Genomic DNA, 23,790 nt, shown 5'->3' with positions numbered 1-23,790 from the left:
TGTTTCCACCCGCGTCCCGTGTTACTCGCGGATCTATTCGTGAAAGTTGCGATCGCGAAACACACCGCTGTTTCGTGGCTCACGGCACTCGATCTCCGACTACGTCCAAGGGAGTAATTTCTAATCGTAGCGCAAGATGTTGAGCAAACTATTAGCCGGCGAACTACGGCGAACGATCGCGAGTAGAAACGGAGGTGCCCGGGGTATCCTCGCATGAAAATAACGTGTTCTTAATGAGCCACCGTGCGCCGATCATTAAGCGTTGAAAATTCGTTCGGCGCCCCTTTCCTTCGATCAATCACGAAACCACTTGAAATTCAAATATTTTCCCGCTGCTTTCGGGTCGCTTAGTACTGACTTTAGCACTTATTAGAGTATAAATTATATCACTAGAGCCACTTGCATTTTACGCATTTGCATTGAATCAATAAATTTTTAAATGTAACCCTCGCTAAACAGAATATATTTTACCATCTTATAGGCAACATTGTGATATTATCGGTCACATTGGAAATAATATTTTCCATACCGTGACTCTAAATAGTTTGATTACTGATTGTATCTTGATGGAACACATGTCAGAATTATTTTTCGAATCCGTAGACATTATTTGTATTTATCAATTTTTGCGAGCTGAGAAATTTTTCTTCGTGCGGCTTATTCGCCAGAGTAATATCTAATAATTGATCAATAAGCTCATTCATCAGAGTAATTCTTTGCTTAATCAGTTTCTGCCGTCTCATGATTATTCAGTTAATTCAGATATTAAAAGAGCGGAAAAGATATATTTGTTTTTAATAAATAATGTTATTTAATAAGTAATATTATTTGTTTGAATGACTGAATAACGTCAACAACAATTTTGATGAATATTTGATGAATATGTAAATGGTAAATCTATGTTAGAATTTCGTTTTGAATTACTCTGAAATGAAGTCTATTATTACAAATTTGATTAAAGGAACGAAGGTGATCGTAATTTTGAGCCCATTCGGAATAACCGTAAGATTCTCGATCGTACAGTTTGCATTGTTTTTATTCTGTTTGCTCGGGAATTAATTAGCCAGTTGCGGGAAAATAATTCATAAATCAGGGTGTACGTTAAACGCTCTTAAAACAGCGGGAATATATAATTCATTGTTACTCGGTCAACAATTCAGACGTAATTTTCTTACGCAGTGCTGAACATTGTTCTATTTCATTTAATTGATTTTTAACAAGAAAATTCAATGACTACGATCTTTACTTTAAATACGTGTGATTAATTTACACAAAGGCGTCTTTCGTAGAACATTAACATTAAATTAAACACACTTATTATTAAATAACAAGGTTATTTCGATAGACCGTAAACCTCGGAAGAATATATTCTGATATTTTGAAATATCTATTTTTCAGAGTCACGAACCAGCCAAGCTGATATTCGTTATCAGTAATCTGCTCATACTCGCGTGCATTCCGTATCGTCTTGCTGGCAACAGAGATTTAGAAGATGCCATACTCGTAGTTGCTGTACCCGGTTCATGGTTCCTCCTCATGTTCTTTGCTGGGTAAGAAACATTTTGCAATTATATCCTTTCAGAGTTTACGCAAAGATGTCGAAAAGAAGGGCATCGTAGAAACTCAAACTTTCTAAAATTCAAATCAATTTCTACAATGCAAACGTACAGAATCAAATAAAATGTAAGTGACATATTTTTAAGTTGATGAAAAAAAAAAATAACATGCAGCATAAAGGGCCTAGCCGAATAAGATGGTCAAAACTGCCCTTAGACGTTTTTCAATAATTAATGAACCATTCGAAAGCTGACCAAGAAAAACCCCTCTGAGCCAAATTTCAACCCCCTATCTTGCTCGTGGGGGTAGTTACAGGGTAAATTAGATTTTGAGCTTTTCCGTGCATTTTCCGCACTCTGATGATTCCCAAAATTCTGAAAAAAATGTGACATATTTTGGACCCTAAAGCGGATTTTTGAGAATTTCTTCAGATTTTTTGGATGCAAACTGTGGTCGTAAAAAATGAAAAACCTCAAAAAAATCGGAAAAATGCAGGTTTCTCAAAAATATGAAAACATGCTATTGAGCTGTTTAGTGCCCCAATAAAGTACCATAACAGGCAGTGTCCTCAATTTTTTTTAGATTTTTTCTTGTGGGCACTTTTTGTCCAGACAAGAAAAACCGAATTTTTTCGACGTTTCTGCTATTAGGAGGAAAGTTACACTTGTTGATTTTATCGCAAGTATATATTAAGGCATTTTTAACGTTATTACATTGAAACAAGTAAGTGTTTGACCTCAGAAATATGTTTTAAGAGAAAAATAAATTATATTTCGTGCGATATATACCAGAATGTTCGCAACGTTTACAACATCGCCGGTTGGCCGAGCAGTCAAGGTGTCGGACTACGGAGCGTAAACGCTGGGTTCGAATCCCGTCGAGGGTAAAGTTTTTTTTTCCATACATCATCTTTATTTTTTCAATTTCTTATATAGTTTATTCATGTGATTTTAACAATATTTTTTAAATGTTTTTAAAAAATATTGAGGTAACATTTTTAACTAACTTTTATTTATATTACTCCGATTTGACTTCGAATTTAATGATATTATTTTCTTGGATTAGGCAATAAATTAATATTTATATTATTGTGTTCGTCCACGATTTCCGCCAGATATAGAAATTGCTTGCGAAAATTGGTAAGATTCCGTGAAAAGAATTTTTAAATCTACTTCTGTCATTTCCGGAAAATCCAGAGTATCTACCGAGGATACTGTTTGAAAAGGAGTCGTTTTGCAGTTCCAATTATGTCCAATTTTTGGAAAGGTTTCGTTGTCTACTTGTTTGTGTAGAAGCTGGTACTTTTGACCTTGTATACTATACATTGCCTCTACAACCCTATGAATTTTCGTGACTTTTCGGGAATAATTCGACACTTTCGTCGAAAGTTGAGAACGATTACCTTTTAAAGCAGGCATGAGAACTCTGAATCCAAGACCTGTTAAATGAGATGTAACATCTCGAAAACCTCTGTCGACAATACAAAAGTCTCCCCTCTTCATGATGGTTTTCAATCAAGTAACTATAAACGGAAATACATCCTCATGTACGTTACAATAAAGAGGAATGGCTAAGGCTTATTTGTACCTGATACCTCACTTTAAAAATAGTGGTAGTATGTAGCCCTTTTCTTTCAATTGGACAAAAACCAATACTTTGCTGCGTGTTATTTATTTAGAATTCTTCTCATTTCCTCCCTAATTTATGAAGACGCAAGGCTTAGAAACCAGATTAATGAATTTTAATATTAAGAATGTTAGAGAGGACCGTAATGAAGATCATATACAATTAGAGAATCGAGGAAGTGATAGATACTCTAAAACTATATTTACATATATTTTATTCAAAAATGTTTCTTAAATATTTTTAAAACATTAAAAAAATATTGTTAAAATCACATGAATAAACTATATAAGAAATTGAAAAAATAAAGATGATGTATGGAAAAAAAAACTTTACCCTCGACGGGATTCGAACCCAGCGTTTACGCTCCGTAGTCCGACACCTTGACTGCTCGGCCAACCGGCGATGTTGTAAACGTTGCGAACATTCTGGTATATATCGCACGAAATATAATTTATTTTTCTCTTAAAACATATTTCTGAGGTCAAACACTTACTTGTTTCAATGTAATAACGTTAAAAATGCCTTAATATATACTTGCGATAAAATCAACAAGTGTAACTTTCCTCCTAATAGCAGAAACGTCGAAAAAATTCGGTTTTTCTTGTCTGGACAAAAAGTGCCCACAAGAAAAAATCTAAAAAAAATTGAGGACACTGCCTGTTATGGTACTTTATTGGGGCACTAAACAGCTCAATAGCATGTTTTCATATTTTTGAGAAACCTGCATTTTTCCGATTTTTTTGAGGTTTTTCATTTTTTACGACCACAGTTTGCATCCAAAAAATCTGAAAAAATTCTCAAAAATCCGCTTTAGGGTCCAAAATATGTCACATTTTTTTCAGAATTTTGGGAATCATCAGAGTGCGGAAAATGCACGGAAAAGCTCAAAATCTAATTTACCCTGTAACTACCCCCACGAGCAAGATAGGGGGTTGAAATTTGGCTCAGAGGGGTTTTTCTTGGTCAGCTTTCGAATGGTTCATTAATTATTGAAAAACGTCTAAGGGCAGTTTTGACCATCTTATTCGGCTAGGCCCTTACCAAAACTTTAGCACTCGTTCTTGGAACATACTGTGTAGGCGTAGCAATAAAATTCTACAGACCAGGGATCAAAAGAATTATGGAACTTTTTAATAGGTTCTATTTAAAACATGGACCGTGTAACTTCTTTGAAAAATGTTCTCACGTTGTAAGCTCCGACGAGAACGGATAAAGAGAAAGTAAAAGTTTCAGGTTCGGTAGAACTTGTAGAATATAAAAACATTCTCTATTTGTAGAACATAGTAGTCAATATTAAAAAGCATTCTCTATAAAAATGGAAAGTGGGATCTTCTTTAACAAACGTTTTAAACAACCTTACTTGTAAACTATTTGGTATATGAAAAAATGGTTGAAGCAAAAAATTGTATGGTCTTAACAGTACCTTACCACGTGATAAGTAATTCTTTTCTGTTTTGCTTTTTCATCGAGATATAAGTCCATCTTGAGCTTTTTTTATCGTAACGTGTAAATTATAATCTTGAGTTTGAACACTGGCTAAAAAGCTATAGGAGTACATGGGGTAAAAAACCAATAGTTACCGAGATATTGTTTATATGATGTGTGGTGCAGGCAATGCAGTACGACTGTTTAAAATTTGACAATGTTCGGTGAAAGCGTGATTTAACGAGCAAGAAAGCAACGTAGCGCAAACATCGAAAGAGGTTGCGTGCATCGAAGAGGCTCTCGCCGCGTCTAATCGCCGGGCAGGTGATCTACATTGTTTATGTTAATGAAAGTCGAGGTAGAAATTGCCTACCTATCCTATAATTTTGCGCGGAACGTTCGAAATTCGGCGGCGAATGGAGCAACAAGAAGAAAGACATTTATAATCGGGGGAGAGAGAGAAGATGGAACCTCCAGATTTCAAACCTCTTTTTACGTGATTTACGCCGAGATAATGCCGGCTATTTCGCATTATCATGTACGCCTCTCTTGGCAATCGTTTTTCTCGGCGGCCGCGTCCTTTTCACAGCCACTTTTCTGCAGGTATTACTGCAGAACTTTCAGTTCTCTCCTCTCCTCGCCGTTTCTGCGACCGGCCGACGACTTCTCCTCGAACCGTTTCCACAATTTTTAAGGTAACGTGACCAACTGCTCTTTCACTTGGCCCCTTAACGTCGCTTTGAGGAACACATTTTGTTTTCGAGAGCTCAAAGAGGACGCAACGCGTTGTCGCCGGTGGTATTCCCTGAATTTTCTTCGTCTCTCGCGCGGAATGAATTCGCGTTTCCCAACCCCTTCATTTCGTAACTTATTTAGCCAGTTACTTTAGATGATTATATCCCCCTTTCACAGCCGCCACCACTTTTATTGGCATTCAAAATTGAATGCGGAGGAAATGATAAAACCGCCGGCGTTTCAGCCACTCGGATATGCGCGCGAGCTTTTTCGTTAATTACCTTATCAACTGTAATTTTTTGGTTTCTGACAGGTCTCCGGAGTGAATTGAACTGTAAACACATTTGCTTGAGCAAACTCGGTACGGATTCGGCAGGACTTGCGCTTTATTGCGCGTATGTTCCATTTCAATTAGTAATCAGAATGTTTTTAATAGAACTCGTAAAACACGAGGCCGCTCCCCCCCCCCCTCCCGAAGATTGAATTTCATAAGAAAAAATTGAATTGCATTTTTCGAAGTTTAATTTCGTATTTAATTTAAAGTTTCCTGGCATAAAATCGTGTAATTAAACTAGTGGAAATTCATTACGTTTCATTATGAGGTTTTATTCATTTAAATCAATGAATGATTTTAGTGAATTTAGAATTCGATTTAACAGAGAATTTAATATTTGTGAATCTATTTAATCAGCTTTGTTTCTCTTTTGGTCGTTGTTAATTGGAAAACATGTGAATTTATTAAAGAGCTTTTTATTTATTTTATTATTTATTATTTATTAAAGATATTTTTATGTAGTCAACTATGATAAATAATGGGAATATAATTGCATATCGATTGATGTCAGAAAGACCATTTACAATATGAGTTTATTCAATACATTCGCGTTATTAACTCCCTAATTGCAATTACATGTAGCCGTGCAGTATTGAGAACTATAAAAAGCAATCTACTTCGTCAGACTCATTATCGTTTTCATTTGCGACCTACTTTAGTATTTAATTTATATATTTTTTGTGATTTATTAATTCCACCGAACAATTATAATTCTCCAATTTTTCGGTATAAAAGTAATCGGCTATAAATTCCCTTTTGTAAAGCATTAATTGCCTACCGTCACAATATATCACGAACAAAATTTAAAATTGATTAAACTCTTTGTGAGCGGCCGTTGCAAATAGTATTTGCATTCAGTTTGAAGTTAATCCGTCAAGCACTAGTTGCCTGTTCAACAACCAAGCGTGCAATGCTTCCTATACAGTGCACTGCGAAATAATGTAAATTTCAATACAAAACAATTTAGTAGTTTTTAACCCTTTCTTCAAGCCAAGCTCGGCATTGTCTATTACACCGATAATTACTTATTAAATTACACTATATTCGTCAATAGACTGTGGGGATCTGTATGCAAAATATAAATTTTCTTCATTTATTGCAACGAACAGAAAACATAGAAATTTCCTTGTTTGGGAATTTTGAATTGAAAATAATATATTGACATCTTTAAATTGTTTCAATCTTCCTAGTATTTTCAATTTCAAACGAAGAACCAAAAAGTTCTATTTTTACCAGAATACAATCAAGGAACTTGAAATTTATTGACAGAACAACGTTTATTTAGAAAAAGAGTTGCGTTTGTTTAACACTAGGTTTACGGAGCATTAAAAGTGAGTATTTCGCATTGTTTTGTAAACATAGCAAGAATTGATGTATCAAAACTATTCGCCATTTTTTAAATAGTATATACCCAAAGAAATAAATTTGTTAAACAATTCCTCGTGGATGCAACTGTACTCATTAGATGTTTCAATAGTCGTGCATGAAAAATACTACATAGAATCCGTCATTTTGACGGGCCCCGAAAACCTAGCGTTAACGAGTTTATAATGAATCAGGATCTACACGGAAAATATAAGCCAGGCCAACACCGAAAAATATACCTATTGATCGTATACACTGGATGTTATTACCTCGCAGGTTCAAAGGAATCGCGGTATTATCCTGAGCGTACGGCGTCGAAAATGTATTTTCTTTAGCGCGGCAATATAATGTAAAAGCGTCTGCATTCCTCCGGGTAATTACTGTCCATCAAGACACCCTTTTGTCTACTGCTTCTCGCTTAAGCACGCGTATAGGGCCGTAATTCCTCAAAGGCTTTCGAACACTCGGTACCAGATTTCTTGTCCGCCATAACCGCTGCCGTTGACTTGGCAATAAGCCATCGTTACGGCTGAAATTAATTTCTCGCAAAATCTAATTGAAGATCGATACCCGCCGTTTTTAAACGGTCCGTTCTGCGCAACATCTACGATTCGATTTATCCTTATATACGGGGTGTCTCACCAGATATTACCACCTTGATTTACGTCATTATTAGTCGCAGCGAGAAATCTGTCGATGGAGATTAAAAATGGTTTCAAGAGATGCACGTACTGGTGTTATTAGATTTTTGGCAATTACATAGAAGTTGGTCCTTGTCAACGATTTTAATGACCTTGAAATATGTTGTCAAGGTCATCAACAACTTTTCCCTATACGTGTTAACGTCACTCGCGCTAAGTTTCTTAGATATTGCTTGTACATTTTTATTCTCCATAAATAAGTGTTAATGTAGGAAAAATGATTCGTTTAGGAGATATTTTAACTTAAATATCAGAACTCTTCTCATTCGGATACTATGGATTAGGTTGTTCGGAATTTGTGTGACTTTTGTATTCATGGGCACTTTTTTATTTACTCGTGTGTCAGTCAACGTGTTAATACGTCAAAAACAATACACTGTATTCTTAAAATAAGAAATGAACCCGTGACGCGCAGAATCCGCGATTTCAAAGGCTTAATAATATGGATTATTGAATTATTGCCAGATATATGCACGCATGATTGATTTCCTGCGCTCTTTTATGAATTCGTCTTCGCCTGTCGATCGCAAAACTTGTAGAAAGAATCACGCAGTAATTACTCGGCCAGAGTAATTAACTACTAAATACCAATTCGAGAGGAAAGAATAAGTACAAAATTGAAGCAATTTCAGCTCGGAATTTAATTTAAAATTCAAAGTTTAATGTAAACGGAGTTAATATGCACCTAATGCTCTGGAAATTCAATTAAAGGAATAAACTTTAAATTAATATGTATGCATCGGAGTATTATGTTTCGTAACTTTTACACTGTACAGTATTGTTTGCGAAAGAACTTATGCTGCTGACGAATTGATTAAACTTCGTCGACTCGGTTAATTTTTACGAGCCTTTATACTAAACAATTCATTATAACTAGTCTACGGATTTTATGCATTCAAGACAACAACGAGTAGAGCAAACACAAATTGTAATTAGAAGAATTTAGGTGCATCGTTAAGCTAATTTAGACTCATTGAAATTATTAAAAGAAAAAATTAATTTTCATGGTGTTTCCACATCTTACAATTGACTTCTTACAATTTGTTTTTCCTATTGTTCCTTCTTCACAGTTATGCACAATACATTTGATAATAGTTTTAAATGATCGTGTTACATTGCCTTTCACTTAACAATTAAAAAATTTACAATACTCAGCATTGTAGTAATATTTTTTTCATCAAAGGACCAGGTTTATGCGAACCATTGTGAAAATTATAAAATAAATGCATAAGCAATAAATGTATTTTTGAATGTTCGAGAATTAGTTAACGAGCACTCAGCATCCAATAAAAACATCATTCATGCGATTCCAAATTGAAGATGCACGAGGCGGTCGTAATTGTGGTGCATCCGTCTTCGAGATGCTAACCTGCATAGTTTAGATTCGCAAGCCTAACGAGATATAATCTTTAGAGGTAGCCGAGTCAGGTATGAACCGAATGTCTACTATTCGAGAAGCTAATTCAGATTTGTAAACTGTATCTGGTTTGGCATCAACTTCGTTCAGTAATTGGTAAAGCTATACCGTTTCTCGGGGCTCGTTCCTAGGGACGTAAATCCTAAATGTGATCACTATTCAGCGATTTGGACATATGGCAATATCGCTCAATTTACAGCCTGTCAAATACAATTAAATGGGAAATTAATTAAAACTTCATGTATATCGGTATTAATACAAAATTGAATCGAACGTCCGCGGCGCCTTTATGTTCACGTTAATTGAATGCGCATATACGGCGTGCCATCTGCTTTGGTTCATAAAATGATTTTTCATTAAACTGACGAGAAATCTGACCGAAAATTTACACAACTTAGCTACTTTATTTGTTATAGTCTCACGGTAAATACAGCTTTATTACCAGATAATCTTAAATACAATTTTAAATACAAGACAATAGCTCGAGTCGCATAACTGAGCATTATGCAAATAATGTAAATCTGTAAATAATTAGCCTTCTAACTGAAGATTAACTCGCCATTCGTGTTCGCTATCGCCCGTCAAAAATTATACACTTTCTTCTTAATTCTACTTCTCCTCTTCTTAATAATAATAATTGAAATAATTCTTCCACTTTATTGTGCCCTAGTACTCATGTTAGTATAAACTATACTTCCGTTGCGCTATTCGTCAATCCGATCTGCAAAACTCGCGCCTAACGTGAGCAACTAGCATAATCAAGAGTAAATCGTTTCATACGCGTGAATGTCAACGTTCCGCGCGATAGATGGCGCGAAGTGATTTTAATTAACATATTAATTATGCTCATTCGCGGACGTCACACGATTCAAATCGAATTTAACTTTTATTGAGAGGCAATTTCGATCAGGAGTTAACTAATTCTTCGAAAATAAGTGCTTTGAGCAACGATCTATAGGCAACACGATATTTGTGGTAATGGAGCGATTGTACTCTTCTCATTGACGTTTTGTGGTCAATTACACAAGACAACATATTTTCTGTAACTGTGTTTCGAAAATTCTGTTCCTTTGTTAGCGAATTTCTTTCGTTTCTCACACTTTCCGTCGCACAAATGATACATTACTTGATGATACTCAACCAGGTTCTGTTTCATTGAATATTGTGATCGTTGTCTAATATTATTTTCTGTATTCTGTAAGTAGATTACGCTAGGGTTAAACTTTTCCTCAGGAAACCAGAAGTTTTTAACTTTTTTTTTGTAAACCTGTTGATTTTGGCGAGGAAATGTCGAAAATCCAAGTATCAATTTTAGGAGATCACTAGATCAAAAGTTATACGTGTGTAAAGATGTTCGATTTTGAACATCTTTACGAATGGTGGAACTACGCCCTAATAGTTGCTGATCTTCCATTATAAAATCCATCAACTCGTGCACGGTATTTAGCGGTCACTACATACCAACATGGTGGCGCTCTTACGTGTCAAAAACTTTAAAAATCGCACATCTTTACACACGTATAACTTTCGAACTAGTGATCTCCTAGGATTGAACCTTGGATTTTTGGCATTTTCTCGCCAAAATATACAGAATTACATTAAAAAAAGTTAAATATTTCTGGTTTCCTGTGGTAAAGTTAAGTCTACGTTAGATTAGACGTGATTGTGAATCGATCTCTAACATCACGATAATTCACAGAATAAAATAGTTATCCTTTATCGACCTCGGTTTTAGAAATTCTCAAAGATGAAACTTTGAAGTTTAAAAATTTATTGTACTTGACTCGTGGAGGATACGCGAATGTGCCTTATCTGGAACGATTCTGTAGACTCTTTCAGATACAACAGTATACTTGTACTTCCTTTTTATAAATACTTGAACCTGTTTAAAAAATGTTTACAAAATGTCCACAGAGCGCAGGACATTTACAATGCGCAAACTTTGTCGGACAGTTTTCAATTTGGTTTGAACGTCTGCGGAAAAATTTAACAACACCATGTGATAGAGCAGATATTTTTCCTTCGGAAACCATAAAAAAAAAGACAGGGCTTTATGCTGTGAAAGTATGTTAGAACTGCGACGAGAGATGTAAACACGGGGATAATATCTTTTGTAAGAGCCGTCTCACTGAGGAAAACAAGAAATATCCGTAGGAAATCAGTCGCTGTCGGACTGGTCTGTAGTATGGTTCATAGTATCCGGTACGTGCGTTGCGTACAGTTTAGTTTACTAGATGCCATAATATTTTATATTTCATAAATAACATTTTACGTCCTCCGGGTTGGAAGGTAATGCCTTCGAATTTGCAGAGAGCAGCAACTATTAATAATCAAATATAGTTGTTTGTATTGTTAACGTCACCCAAACACCTGGCACCCAGCTATCGATTTCTATGGTCCCTCTAAAAATCTTTATGTTGCCTATAAAAAAATATCGCTATAGGACAGTTTCTTTTGGTACTTTCTCGCCGATTTACGTTTCGAAAATGAAAATTTCTGCGAACGATTTTAAATGCCGAAACTTATTTGCGAACGGGTTTCTTTCGTGTCAGATAACAAACATTTGTTATTCTGAATTTTATACGTCTGAATAAAACTTGGGAATGGTTGATTCGTAATAATTTATGGAAAACATTAATTTTGTGTGTCATTCATGCATTCATTTTGTGTGTTTCAGCCATTAAATATGTTAAATGTGTAGTAATATTGATGAATGATGTCCTATTTAATCTGTGTTAAAATTGTTCAACAAACAGAAGAATTCAATGAAAGATGACTTCCATGACTTTTACTTTGATAACTTTCTTCGAACAAAACTATTTTCTAAGAAACATTTCTGTGAAATCAAGGCAATTTGCTTGACATTATTACAGAATTCGTATGCCCTAATTCCGAACGAGTAAGAAGATTATAATAAATCAGTCTTCAGTAATTGAGGTGGAACTTTATCGCATACATAAGGTATCTGACATCTAACGTGGAATCTTCCCTATGGAATAACGATAGTATTAGTGATCATGTGAATCTTCCTCCACTCGCGTGCAGATTTTTCTTTTTATATGCAACGATCGATGGCATCTAAATCCGGAATACATGTGAAACGAACGTAAATTGTTCCATTTATAAGATTGCTACGTCGAACATAGATTTGCACCAATAGAAACCGACTAATGTCATTATCCAATTACCGTAAAACAATTAGGCGAACATGCTGTCGGACAAGTCGTGCAATCCTGCAGTATGCTTCAAAACATGATCGCGTAACACAAATATGGATTGAACACTTGGATAAAGGATTTGAGCTTAACACATTAAAATTGAACATTTGGATTGATGACTTGGACTTAACTAAACGGACAATACTTAGATGATTTCAGTTTTGTGAACGAATATACAAGAACGTTTGAAAAGATGATTTTGGTTTGATAGATTAAGGCGGACATTCGGATAAGTGATTCAAATTATAGATAGATGGTGAGAGAACATTTATGTCGACGATTCCAACTTGATAGATGAGAGTAAAATAGTGTGATGACCAAATTGGGATACATGCGCAGAGAACACTTGATCACATAAGTGATTTGAATAAGATAGATGAGAAAAGAATACTTAAATAGATGATTTAAATTTAGTAGATGATCATAGAACGTTTGAGGTTGCAAGTTGAACTTGATAGATTAAAACAGGACGTTCGGATAGATGAATCGAACCAGATAGATGAAGAAAGGACATTTAAATAGATGATTTATTCTTAATGAATGAGCATAGAACGTTTGGAGGTGCAATTTAAGTTCGGCAGATCAAAGCAGGACATTCGGATGGATGAATCGGACCAGATAGATGATGATAGAACACGTGAATCGTCGATACGAAGAATCAACAAAATGTAGAGAGATCGATATCGTCACACCGATGCTGTAAATTGCGAAATTTACCGCTGATTGTGGATTATTGGTCTACTGTCTGCAAACCGATGCTAAACGTGTCGATAATACGCCATCCGATTGACAGTAAACAGGAGGGGCTGATATCTGTTATAGGATACACGGATAGATAACTTTGAAGGGAACACGATACTTCATCGATATCGCCGTGACAGTGACGTTTCGCCATTCTCCGAGTCACGCGCTTGTCAAAAATCAAAAGTCTCTGTAAAATTCAATGCCCAGGGTAAGGAAACAATACCTGTGCTTCTGTACCATTGTATGCATAAAGCCGAATCTGGATATTGTACACATCTCGTCAATCCGAATATGGCGTATTATTATTTTAATATCGCAGAGAGTCGATCGCCATATTATTTTAACATCATTGCCAGCGGGAAGTTTACCGGTTTGCGAAGTAAAAGTATTAAAAGTGCACATGAACTTTATTAAATCGTAACATAAATATATTCTTGTAATAATAAGAATGATATGAAGAATATGAGAAAATTATAAGAAAATAATTATTAGAATATAAGAAAAAACTCGTTTCAATCAAGTAAATATTGAACGTATCATTCAATTTATTTATGTTGCTACTCAATAGTAACACCTTGAAAATAATTTATTTATTGGGTTGTCCGGAAAGTTCGTGTCGATTTTTCAGGAAAACTCAAACGCAGTACATTTAAATTTCGATATACATTTATTGAATTATTATAAGTGCCATTTTGTTCCATAATCTTTCTCCGTCTTTCATGCAACTTGCGTTCTTCGGCGAAAGACTTTTAAATATCATTTTTTATGTCGACCAAACAGTTAAAGTTCTTGTCATTATGGGAATTTTGTATTGACCTAAAGAGATGAAAATCTGAGGGTGTAACATTAAATGCCTATAATGCACTCTGTTTCCTTCCATATTTAAGAGCGTATAAAACTAACAAAAATTAATGTTTTCTAATCAAACTTTTTTCTAAAAGTGCCCGAAATATGACCTTTTAGACTATGTACACATACCACTTGTTTTCAATCATTCTGTCATAGTCAGACCTATCCTAATGCCACCTACAGAAAAACGTCACGAACTTTCCGGACAACCCAATAACTATGTCCAATTTGAAACCACCGCAATGTCAATGACAACAATGAAACAATTAAATTTCTTCGAGCTATAAAATCAAATTTTTAATATTTTCTGAGAAAACCTTTTAGAATGCTGTTATTTGCAATCGAGGATCTTCCTCCAGTAAAAATATGTTTCTTAGCAGCAAGCCTAACATTGTCTAATTTAAAACAGCTGCAATGTCAAAGACAGCAACAGAACAATTAAATTTCGTCGGTGTTACAGATAAAATTTTTCATCTTGATGTATTTTTGAAAACGGCGTTATCTGCAACTAATTTCTTTATTAGCGGATCAGGACGACTGCAAAAGAAGTGTACAGCAGAGGTGTCCAATCATTGACGCGATTTAACGCGTGATTATCGAACGAGCATTGTATCATAGGATTGTTTTCGCAGCGCTATCCGGCTGACCGGTCCATTCATAACTATGGTCTACAGCATGATAACCGGGGATATGTTGACCTTCGGGATAATATACATGGTGGTGCTGTTCGGGTTCTGCCAGTCCTTCTACTTTTTGTACAAAGGCTTCCCGGGCGTGAAATCGTCGCTCTATAACTCGTATCACTCCACCTGGATGGCACTGTTTCAGATAACCCTCGGCGATTATAACGTAAGCTCGCAATAAATCAACGTTTTGTTCTCGTTCCCCGGTTATTTCTATCTAGCATGCTTGCCTCCGTTCACCTGTGCCCGCGCACATGCACTTTCAACGTTCTCATTTGCTGTCTATTATTCACTTTTGCTACTTCCGCACAGCAACACGTTTATCGGCGACAGAAAGGGGACGTGTTCTATAAATCGACCCTGGAAGGACCGTGCCTCGAGCTGTTATGCGAAAGAGCATGCTTATTCTGTATGTTTTTCGCCGACAGATGCTTTATAATCGCAAATAGTTTACAGACATCGACCTTTCATGCGCAACGAAAGAAATGGCATAAGTTAACCCTTAGCACTCGAATGGTGACTGTAAGGCACCACTAAAAATTGCTGTATTATTATTCAAAATATGTTTCGCATTATTAAATTTGGTTGTATTTAATAAATTACTAAACATTTCAATACTGTACGTGTGAATCGCACCATTTTCTTCTGTATAACATGAAAACAAATATATAGAAGGGAAATATTCTAGGTCGGAAGAAATGCTTCCTTTTGGAGTTAAAATAGCTTCGAGTGCATAGGGTTAATTTGCGAGAAAATGCTTAATGGTTCTTGTTCATATAAAAAATTTCGTTTTCGATTTAAATTTAACTGAATTTAATTTTAAATTGAATTAAAAAAATTATATTTATTAGTACTAACCTATTAAAATGACTTCTTTACAAACACCATTTTATTCCCCTGCATTAGACTGTAATATTTACAATATATTCCAGTAAGGAATTAATTATTTTCCATGCTAATTATTTTGATTAATAACCCGTGATAGCTGGTAACATTTTCTTTCTTCCTTTTTACAGCTAAATTATAAAGAAAAATGTATTAAACATGCTAGTTTCTGAATTGTATTTGCTAATGCCGGAGTGACAAGTTCTTTCACTAATCCGTAAAAATTGTAGAATAACAATGATGTAACATATATAAATAGTAGGATTAAAATCGCAATCAGTATGATAGTTGTGCTACGATTGAATTTGCCGCAGTATACGGTGGTCGGTAGGGTTAAAATCTCAATCAGTATACATACAAGCCTGTTAGGGATTTAATTTGTCATGGAAAATGAAAACAACGAAGTCGTAGATAATTGGTATTTATTAACCCTTGCCTAAGCGACGTTGACAAACTTTTGGCTTGTTTATATATTTGAAACAACAACAGTAATCAAACAGGCACCGTGGTAATTAAGCGACACATCTGAATGCCGTTTAAAAAAGCTCATCCTATAGATCGACCATTTCCAAGCGTATTATACAATACATAAATTGTGTAATGAATAAACTACATCCATTCTTGAAACATACTTTATGGGTCGGAAATATTACACATGGACCATTCCACGCCAGAACCATCATTTCATACAGGACGTCTGGGATTTTATCTAAATTGAAATATGTTGTAGTCCATGTAAAAGTAGGGGGAGGGAGTTTGTCATCATTTCGCTGGTTTCGAAATTCTTCCAAAAATACGAATTCTCAATCGTTTCAACGAATTCATGAAAAAAAAAACGCTTCCAAAAAAATTGTTGTCCACGAATATGAAATATATGAATATCTGTTTCTTTTATTCATTTTTTTTTTTAATTTTTTGTTCATTCTATAGAGCCACTTTTACAGAAACGATAAAAATACTAGAAATATTTTTGCTTTTTAAACCGTTGTTCTACACTAGGTTTATTATAACAATAATTTACGTTTATTGAGATTGTAAGGATGCATCGACGAGAAATTATTCAACCGATTTATTTCTTTATAAAATTTTATTTCTTTTATAAAAAAAATTACTAAAAATTTGAACAGATTCTTGTTATTTTGATAAAATAATGTAAAATAGTCACTTTCAGTGCTCCGTAAACCTAGTGTTGCCTAGAAATTTCGTAAAGAATATATTCATATTTCACGGTGTCGTCCCTTTGAAAGTTCCTTTTTTTAATTTGTCGAGGCTCGAAAACTGAGAGCAGGGTAGCCCAACAAATGCCGTGGTGCACGCCGGTTCTGGGAGGCGCGTTGCCCGATCGATCGTTCTCTTCCGGTAGATTCGGAAAAAGCGAATGTCCTTCGTACTGCAAACAATATACCTCTTTCAGAGGATATGACGAGTTTCTGTGCCAAACTATACCGCGACGGCCTGTGCAGGCCGCAATACGTAAAACGTCTGGTTGCTATTTTTTTGGAACAGCGTTTCTTAATTTATGGAAATAAATCGTTAGCGTTCGTTCTAACACAGACATTATTAACACTTTATCTGCCTATTAACAGGGGTTTCAGGGTAAAGGAAGCTTAAAAATTTTCTTTTATATAATAATACCAAACGAAACAGACTAGATTACGTTACTGGGGATGACTTGTTGGTTTATGTTTGAAGTGCCTATTAAAAAGTCCTTAACAACGGGTCGAAAACTGTTAAAAATTATAAAATAATCGCCGGTAGATAATGTATTAGGGATCTATAACTTCAAAGACGCTCAGAAAATACAACTAGAGGAAATGCGCCCAACAGGGGGAGGTTTCTGTTAATTGATATTAGATTCTACATAAATAGAAGAAAAATTTGGAAATTTTGCATTTATTGCTTCTAAATTATGTATTGGTGTTGTGACGCATTTCCATGAATCTTTACATTACTTTTTTTTATCTACTGTTCAATAACCGAGATCCTAATATGGACTCATCTAAATCCACAAATAGTTCTCTCTGGAGAACCTGGCTGGAGAAAAAATTTTGATATCCGCACAGAAGTTACTATTTTAATATAATCGTTGGAACACCAAATGATAAGAGCATTAACCAGAGAAATTAAATAATTGGAAAGGAAGATATTCACGAGTGCGATTTCGGACATAAACGACCCAGGTAGCATCCACGGAGGGTTAATGCTTACGCACTAAATAATTTTCAGCATTCTGGGTTTCCAGCCCGAACAGTTCACGCAAGGGTGAAAAAATAACTCAAAAGCATTGCGAACTTGTCAGTAAAAGAGTTCGACTCGTCGTTCTCGCCGGTCCTGTAAATATCGTCCAGACGATAGATTCGCCACCGTTTTGCAGCCGGGTTATAATTGTTAAATAAAGCCGTCGTTAATGGTATGTGTAAAGGTGGGACAAATCACTGTTAGTCGGGCTCGGTATCGAACCGTGGGCCGGATACGCATGAATTCTTGAATTTCAATCGCGAATCGCCTGTCTCCGTTCTATCCGGAACTATATTACAAATTTCTTTTTCGTTTGTTTCGCTCCCGCCTTTCATTTTATTCGACGGCATCGAAATTAAAGATTTAGTACGGCGTTCGCATAACCGCGCTCACCGTGTGCAGCAGTTTCATAAAACCTTCAGCATGCAGTAAAAAATCATTGCTCGGTTTCGCCGGACGTATAACAATTCGCTCAAACGCGCGCAATTAAAAAGTGGAATGCGACTGGAATGCATATTTCCAGTTGGAAATCCATCCGTTGATGCCAACGCTTGCCACGCTTGTTTGTGACATGATTATATTTGTCGCTCCGTTGCATCCGGCACAGTTTATTTCTAGATTGTGTAGATCGAAAATCACGGCGATCTTCTCCCTTTCTCTGCCCCCCCCCCCCCCTCTCTCTCTCTCTCTCTCTCTGGTTTACCAGTATCCGGACCTCAGCTACACGACCTATCCTAACTTGGCGAAGACTGTGTTCGCTATATTCATGGTGCTGGTGCCTATATTGTTGCTGAACATGCTGATCGCCATGATGGGCAACACTTACGCGCACGTTATCGAGCAGAGCGAGAAAGAGTGGGTGAAACAGGTAAATATTTGTCGAGTGACATAATATCCTTTTAGTCTTTCAAATTAACATAGTGTTGCGAAATCTTCGACTAGTTTACCTCCTGTCAGGACAAAGCGAAACCTCGATGATTAATCGCTAGACTGCCGGATTTTTGTGCGTTTATAAAAATTGCTAAAACTCGAACCAGTAAAGGCTTTCAAGAATTTAAGTAGGTACACCATGTAAGTCTAAAATTATCGACAGAGTTTAACAACTTTTATTTCTCATAATTGTTGAGTAAAACGAAAAGTAAATGTAAGTTTTAAATTATTGACACAATTTAACAATTTTTATTTCTGATAATTGTTGAGTAAAATGAAAATATCTTTCTAGGTGATATTCAACAACACCTTCACTTTAATTTCATATTTTTTATATTATTTAAGATTACAAAATGACGACATTATACAATATTGTCTATCATCATGTTTTATTAGATAGCGTCCTGCGCCAAATATTACTGGAACATGGAAGGCAAAATTTTTAATAAATATTTAAACTTAATTCTTCTTAGGGGAAAAGGATCGCATACTACACGAAACATAATAAGTTTACGTGCAGCACAGTAAAATGGTAATATAAAAATAATTAAGTGAAATACACAGCAGTAAAAGCACCACGAGAATGGAAGAATACTGTTATCTTCCTTGTAATTTATTGAAATGATTAAAAAGAGAAATACATTTAGCTCCCGTGTCACGCAATCGATGAACATTTTCATTTAAATATTCACCGTCCATCAGAAATAGAAGAGAGAAATTTGATAACGTAACGGGACATATTCTGTGATCCATGCTAAATTGGATAAGATTTCTCCTGGATATTTTACCGACAGGAATTATTAAGTTCCTCGGGTTACCATTACTATGAGATGTTTAAAGGTGTGAAATGTTTGTATGTTTTCTCGCGCAGAAGCTAAACGGGATGAATTATCGAGACAGCTTTCAGCCACTTGAATTTTCCATAGGAAAGCCATTTCTAATGTATGATCAGAACTGTTTCGAACAGTTTGTCGCGGAGAGGCTAGCTCTCGACGAAACACAGTTGTGAAACAGTTTTCTTACGGCGCTAACAAAAAGTTGACATAATTCGTTGGCAGCTTAATTGCCTAGTTCTTCGTAAAATATTCTATTTTTGTTTCTGACGATATTGCATTTATTTTTACACGTGAACATTTCTTCATTAAACTTGTTCGGTGATCTTCAATATTTATTTTATCTTCTTGTTATTCATTAACCCTTGATAAGTAACTATCCCCAACCCTAGACATGATTGGACTCTTTTTATTTAACAACAAAAATATCTTACCTTATAAACAAGCAGGATACACGAGACAGTTTAACTTGCTATTGAATTTACTGAAACGGTTGATGCACCATCTGATATCACAAGATTCGTATACTGCATTTGCCATTTTTTAGAACGATTCGGGGCCAACAAAGCAGAAAATTACTAACGAGCAGTTTTTAATCAATCACAGTTATCTGCATTTGCAACGGGTCATAATTAAATCGTTAAAATTAGAATTCCTAACCGAACGAATTTACAAGCCAGAAATATTGTGTGATAAAATGCCAGAATCATGGTGATTTCGGAACGAGTCACTTTTTCTTTGCAGAGATCGTGTGCGCCGTGATAGTGTTCGTGTAAGTTATGGATTGTTCGAATAAATCAAGTTTTATAGTATCGATTTGTATATTTCAAACGTTTTTCGATTTTTCGATCGTTGTTTTCCTTTCGCGTTTCGGCCCGTAAGCGTTTCAGAATAATTACGTTGTTCGACACCGTTTCGAACTGTCGGGACTCGTTCGATGTTGTCCTTCGATAGTGCTCTATCTCGTTTGCTCTTGACATTTTTAATTCATTACCAGTGACGAGACCAAAGCCAGCAACAAAAATAGTTGCTATCTTATCGGAACCAGTTCTTCGACTGGTGACCTGGTTTTGTACTGTTCGACGTTTTTAATGGGATATTAAACGCAACAATGTATAACATTTTGTCGCGACGAAATAGGTTCTCAAAAATCGTGGACCGTTATATTCGAAAGTTTACTCGAAAGTTATTGCCATTGTTCGTTCGTTACCGGCAGGTTTGTTTGTTAGCCCTTACATTGTAATCGCGCATGCGATCAATGTCTGTGCCATAGTTTCCATTTCAATACGGTTCACGGTAAAGAATGCGAACACACTTGCTCATTATTAGTACAGTCGATCGCGAAAACATTTTGTACCTTTAGCAATCTCTGAAAACTCTGCAACTAACTTTTTCTAGGAACAAGAGTAATTGTAATTGTATTTTTTGTATGTGTTTAATTAGCTCTGTCCTTTGAGCATCCTAAAGTTTGCATTGCTATAATATACAGGGTGAGTAACCTGACGTTTCCACATTAAATATCTTTGGTGTTTTTAAAGATTCTTTTTTACAAATCTCAAGGTCACCTTCATTTTTTTCAAACGGGACCACCCCTTCTTAAACACATGCATTGATAGTCGGTTTCATTAGGCATTCAATTACTATAATTACTCAAGGTCGTTCACTATCAGTTTGTCACTGCGGATCTTTATGCAAAATACAAAAACCAATTGCAACAAATTGCTTAAACTTGTTTAGTCTTCTCACAGTTTTGTATATTCCCTATTCGTCATAAATGCGCAAAATCTACAGTGAGTGTGGTAATGAGATAGTAATTCAATAGTAGAATTTTCCGAAAGTATCGAATGAAGAAGTTCGGTAACAAAATTGGAACTGGAACTGGTCTTTTACGTGTCTAATGTTTTATCAGATTTACAAGGAAAGGAATGATTACTGTCGATAAATGGGTCAAGAGTTCATGCTGCAGGTATTTGCATTCGTGTACGTTGAATTTTTCTGGAATGTGATCGAACAAAGGTATTTTCATGTTTAACAACTGTAATATGAAATGCATCGAGTCGTTGAAGACGGTGTACTTAAGCTCCGAGATTAATTATGGCCTCGCAAAGTTAATTAACACGATAATCCTTAATTATCTTTATTAATGCGTAATCTTTGCCTGGAATTTGATTAGCCGAGCAAAAAGTGTTTCATCTCATTGTAGAACTTTCAGTTGTCGTGTAAAGTAACTAATGTTCCACGTTGAAGTGCTCGACTGCTTTCAGTGGGCGAAAATTGTTGTCTCTCTCGAGCGAGCAGTATCACAGAAAGACGCTCAGAACTATTTACAAGAGTACAGTATCAAATTAGGACCCGGAGACGACCCGAACAATCCTGCCTCCGAGCAACGTGGCGTGCTGGTTATTAAATGTAAATCAAAGACTAAAGCAAAACAACGGAAGGGTGCTGTGGCCAATTGGAAGGTAATTTCATTCACCCCTATACTCATCTAATTAATTATCTAATCTCCTCGAATTCACCCCGAAACGTTGAATAGTTTCAAATATTGCCACGCACGTTCGATCTATTTTACCGTTCTTACAAAATGGCCTCGTCTAATTTATTTGTGTCCTTATTATTTAAATTTTCTTAATGAAAAATATTACCCTTAGAGTATTAACTCGTACGTCAATGTCTTTTGTTACTTCAATAATTAAATCATGTGAATAGTCAATTTTGCTATTTCGTTTATTTAAAGATCTCCCAAGATCAAAATAATTTAGCCATCGTACATTTGTATAAACATATTCTCTAAAAAGACGTGCAGTCTGTCAAGAAATGTGGTCTTGTTATTTTTAAAAGGCAATGCAAACTACGATCCACCGAGACGTGTCAGTGTATGTAGCACCAGCATGTGTCCTTTACTAACTATCTGAGAAATGTAAACTTCAACTCTGTCGCACTAAAGTTGTTACTACGCGCACTGTGTTTACCTTTACTGACCCGACTTGTTGGACGGAGTAAAATCACCTTTAGCGCTTGGTTGTTCCATCGTTAAAGTATTTGTTTGTAACTTTACCAGTGCTGGATTAACTGGCAAGCGAAAAAGGCACGTGCTTAGGGCAGTGGAGAAGACCACCATAGGAATTTTCTGAATTTTACATTTTTCGCACAGTAATAATTAGACTGCGGATTTTTATGCAAAATAAAAATTGTTTGTAATGATTTCATTAAGCTGAAAATAATACGTCGATATCCATAAACTCTTTCAATATGTTCGGTAATTTTTTAATTTATTTTTAATTTATTGCACCTGCTTATTTTCATCATAAATGCATAAAATTCGCAGTCTAGTAACAATATTGTTAAGTGTTTATGCGCATGTGTGTAAAATCATTAGCGAGTGAGCAAAACTCTAACTTTTGTTAAGAATACTTTTTAGTCAAATTATCGAAAATGCCTAAGAAATCGTACAGCCAATTAGGGTCTCTAAACGTCTTAATCCGGCACTGAACTTTACGGGTAGACGCGTGAATCTGATATCGTCAAAATGGCGACACTCGGTCATTTCATTTTGATAGTAAATGATGATGCTTTACTTTTATTCGATACTGTATTATTTATTTTTAGTCGCAGTTCCGCCTGCCGCTTTTTAATTTACGTCATTTTTAATTACAGCGCGTCGGCAAAGTTACAATAACTGAATTGCGGAAACGTGGCATGACCGGCGAAGAATTGCGACGAATAATGTGGGGACGAGCATCCTTTTCCACGCCCGTTAGAGTGAGGTAACGCCTCTGTGAATTAAGTAGCATTAAAACAGAGTGTGCCACTATAGCTACTAGACAATTGTTTGATTAGTTACTATCAATGAACGACGGGTCGGTGGAATTCACTTTGTACGAACATGGTCCCATTAAGGGGAACCACCAAAAAGATATTTTAGTTTTATTTAAAAATTTACTGAAAAAAATGTTCAATTTTACTACTAATTTTAAACTTACATGGTGGTGTACTCCATTAATCCACCGTCATTTCTTAACTAATTCGCCATTAACATTAGCAAACGTCAGTGAACTTACATTATGCATTATGCATAATTAATTTTATGCATCTTGTTACGTATTTAAAATCATAATGCATCGCGTAAAATTTTGAAAATTGTTACTTTCCTCAAACATTTCATCCCGATAATGTAAATATCTTTTAATAAGATATATCTGAAACGTTAAACAAGGGATTCTCTGGTCCGGAGGTTATTATTTTTTTGT

At 35.5% G+C, this 23,790-nt stretch overlaps 1 protein-coding gene across 1 annotated transcript in view; it reads left to right on the top strand.

Moving 5' to 3' along the window:
• Positions 1 to 23,790, top strand: part of Iav (transient receptor potential cation channel subfamily V iav) — a 54,814-nt gene that overhangs the window by 20,692 nt on the left and 10,332 nt on the right. The window contains exons 5-9 of the mRNA XM_076785274.1: positions 1,399 to 1,550; positions 14,604 to 14,820; positions 18,484 to 18,645; positions 21,805 to 22,002; positions 23,198 to 23,307. Coding sequence (XP_076641389.1) covers positions 1,399 to 1,550; positions 14,604 to 14,820; positions 18,484 to 18,645; positions 21,805 to 22,002; positions 23,198 to 23,307 — 839 coding nt within the window. The remainder of the gene's footprint in view (positions 1 to 1,398; positions 1,551 to 14,603; positions 14,821 to 18,483; positions 18,646 to 21,804; positions 22,003 to 23,197; positions 23,308 to 23,790) is intronic.

The sequence above is a fragment of the Halictus rubicundus genome, chromosome 3, assembly GCF_050948215.1.
Source record: "Halictus rubicundus isolate RS-2024b chromosome 3, iyHalRubi1_principal, whole genome shotgun sequence".
Classification (NCBI taxonomy): domain Eukaryota; kingdom Metazoa; phylum Arthropoda; class Insecta; order Hymenoptera; family Halictidae; genus Halictus; species Halictus rubicundus.
The sequence above is the reverse complement of the archived record's forward strand: the minus strand, read 5'-3'. Positions and strand labels throughout refer to the sequence as shown.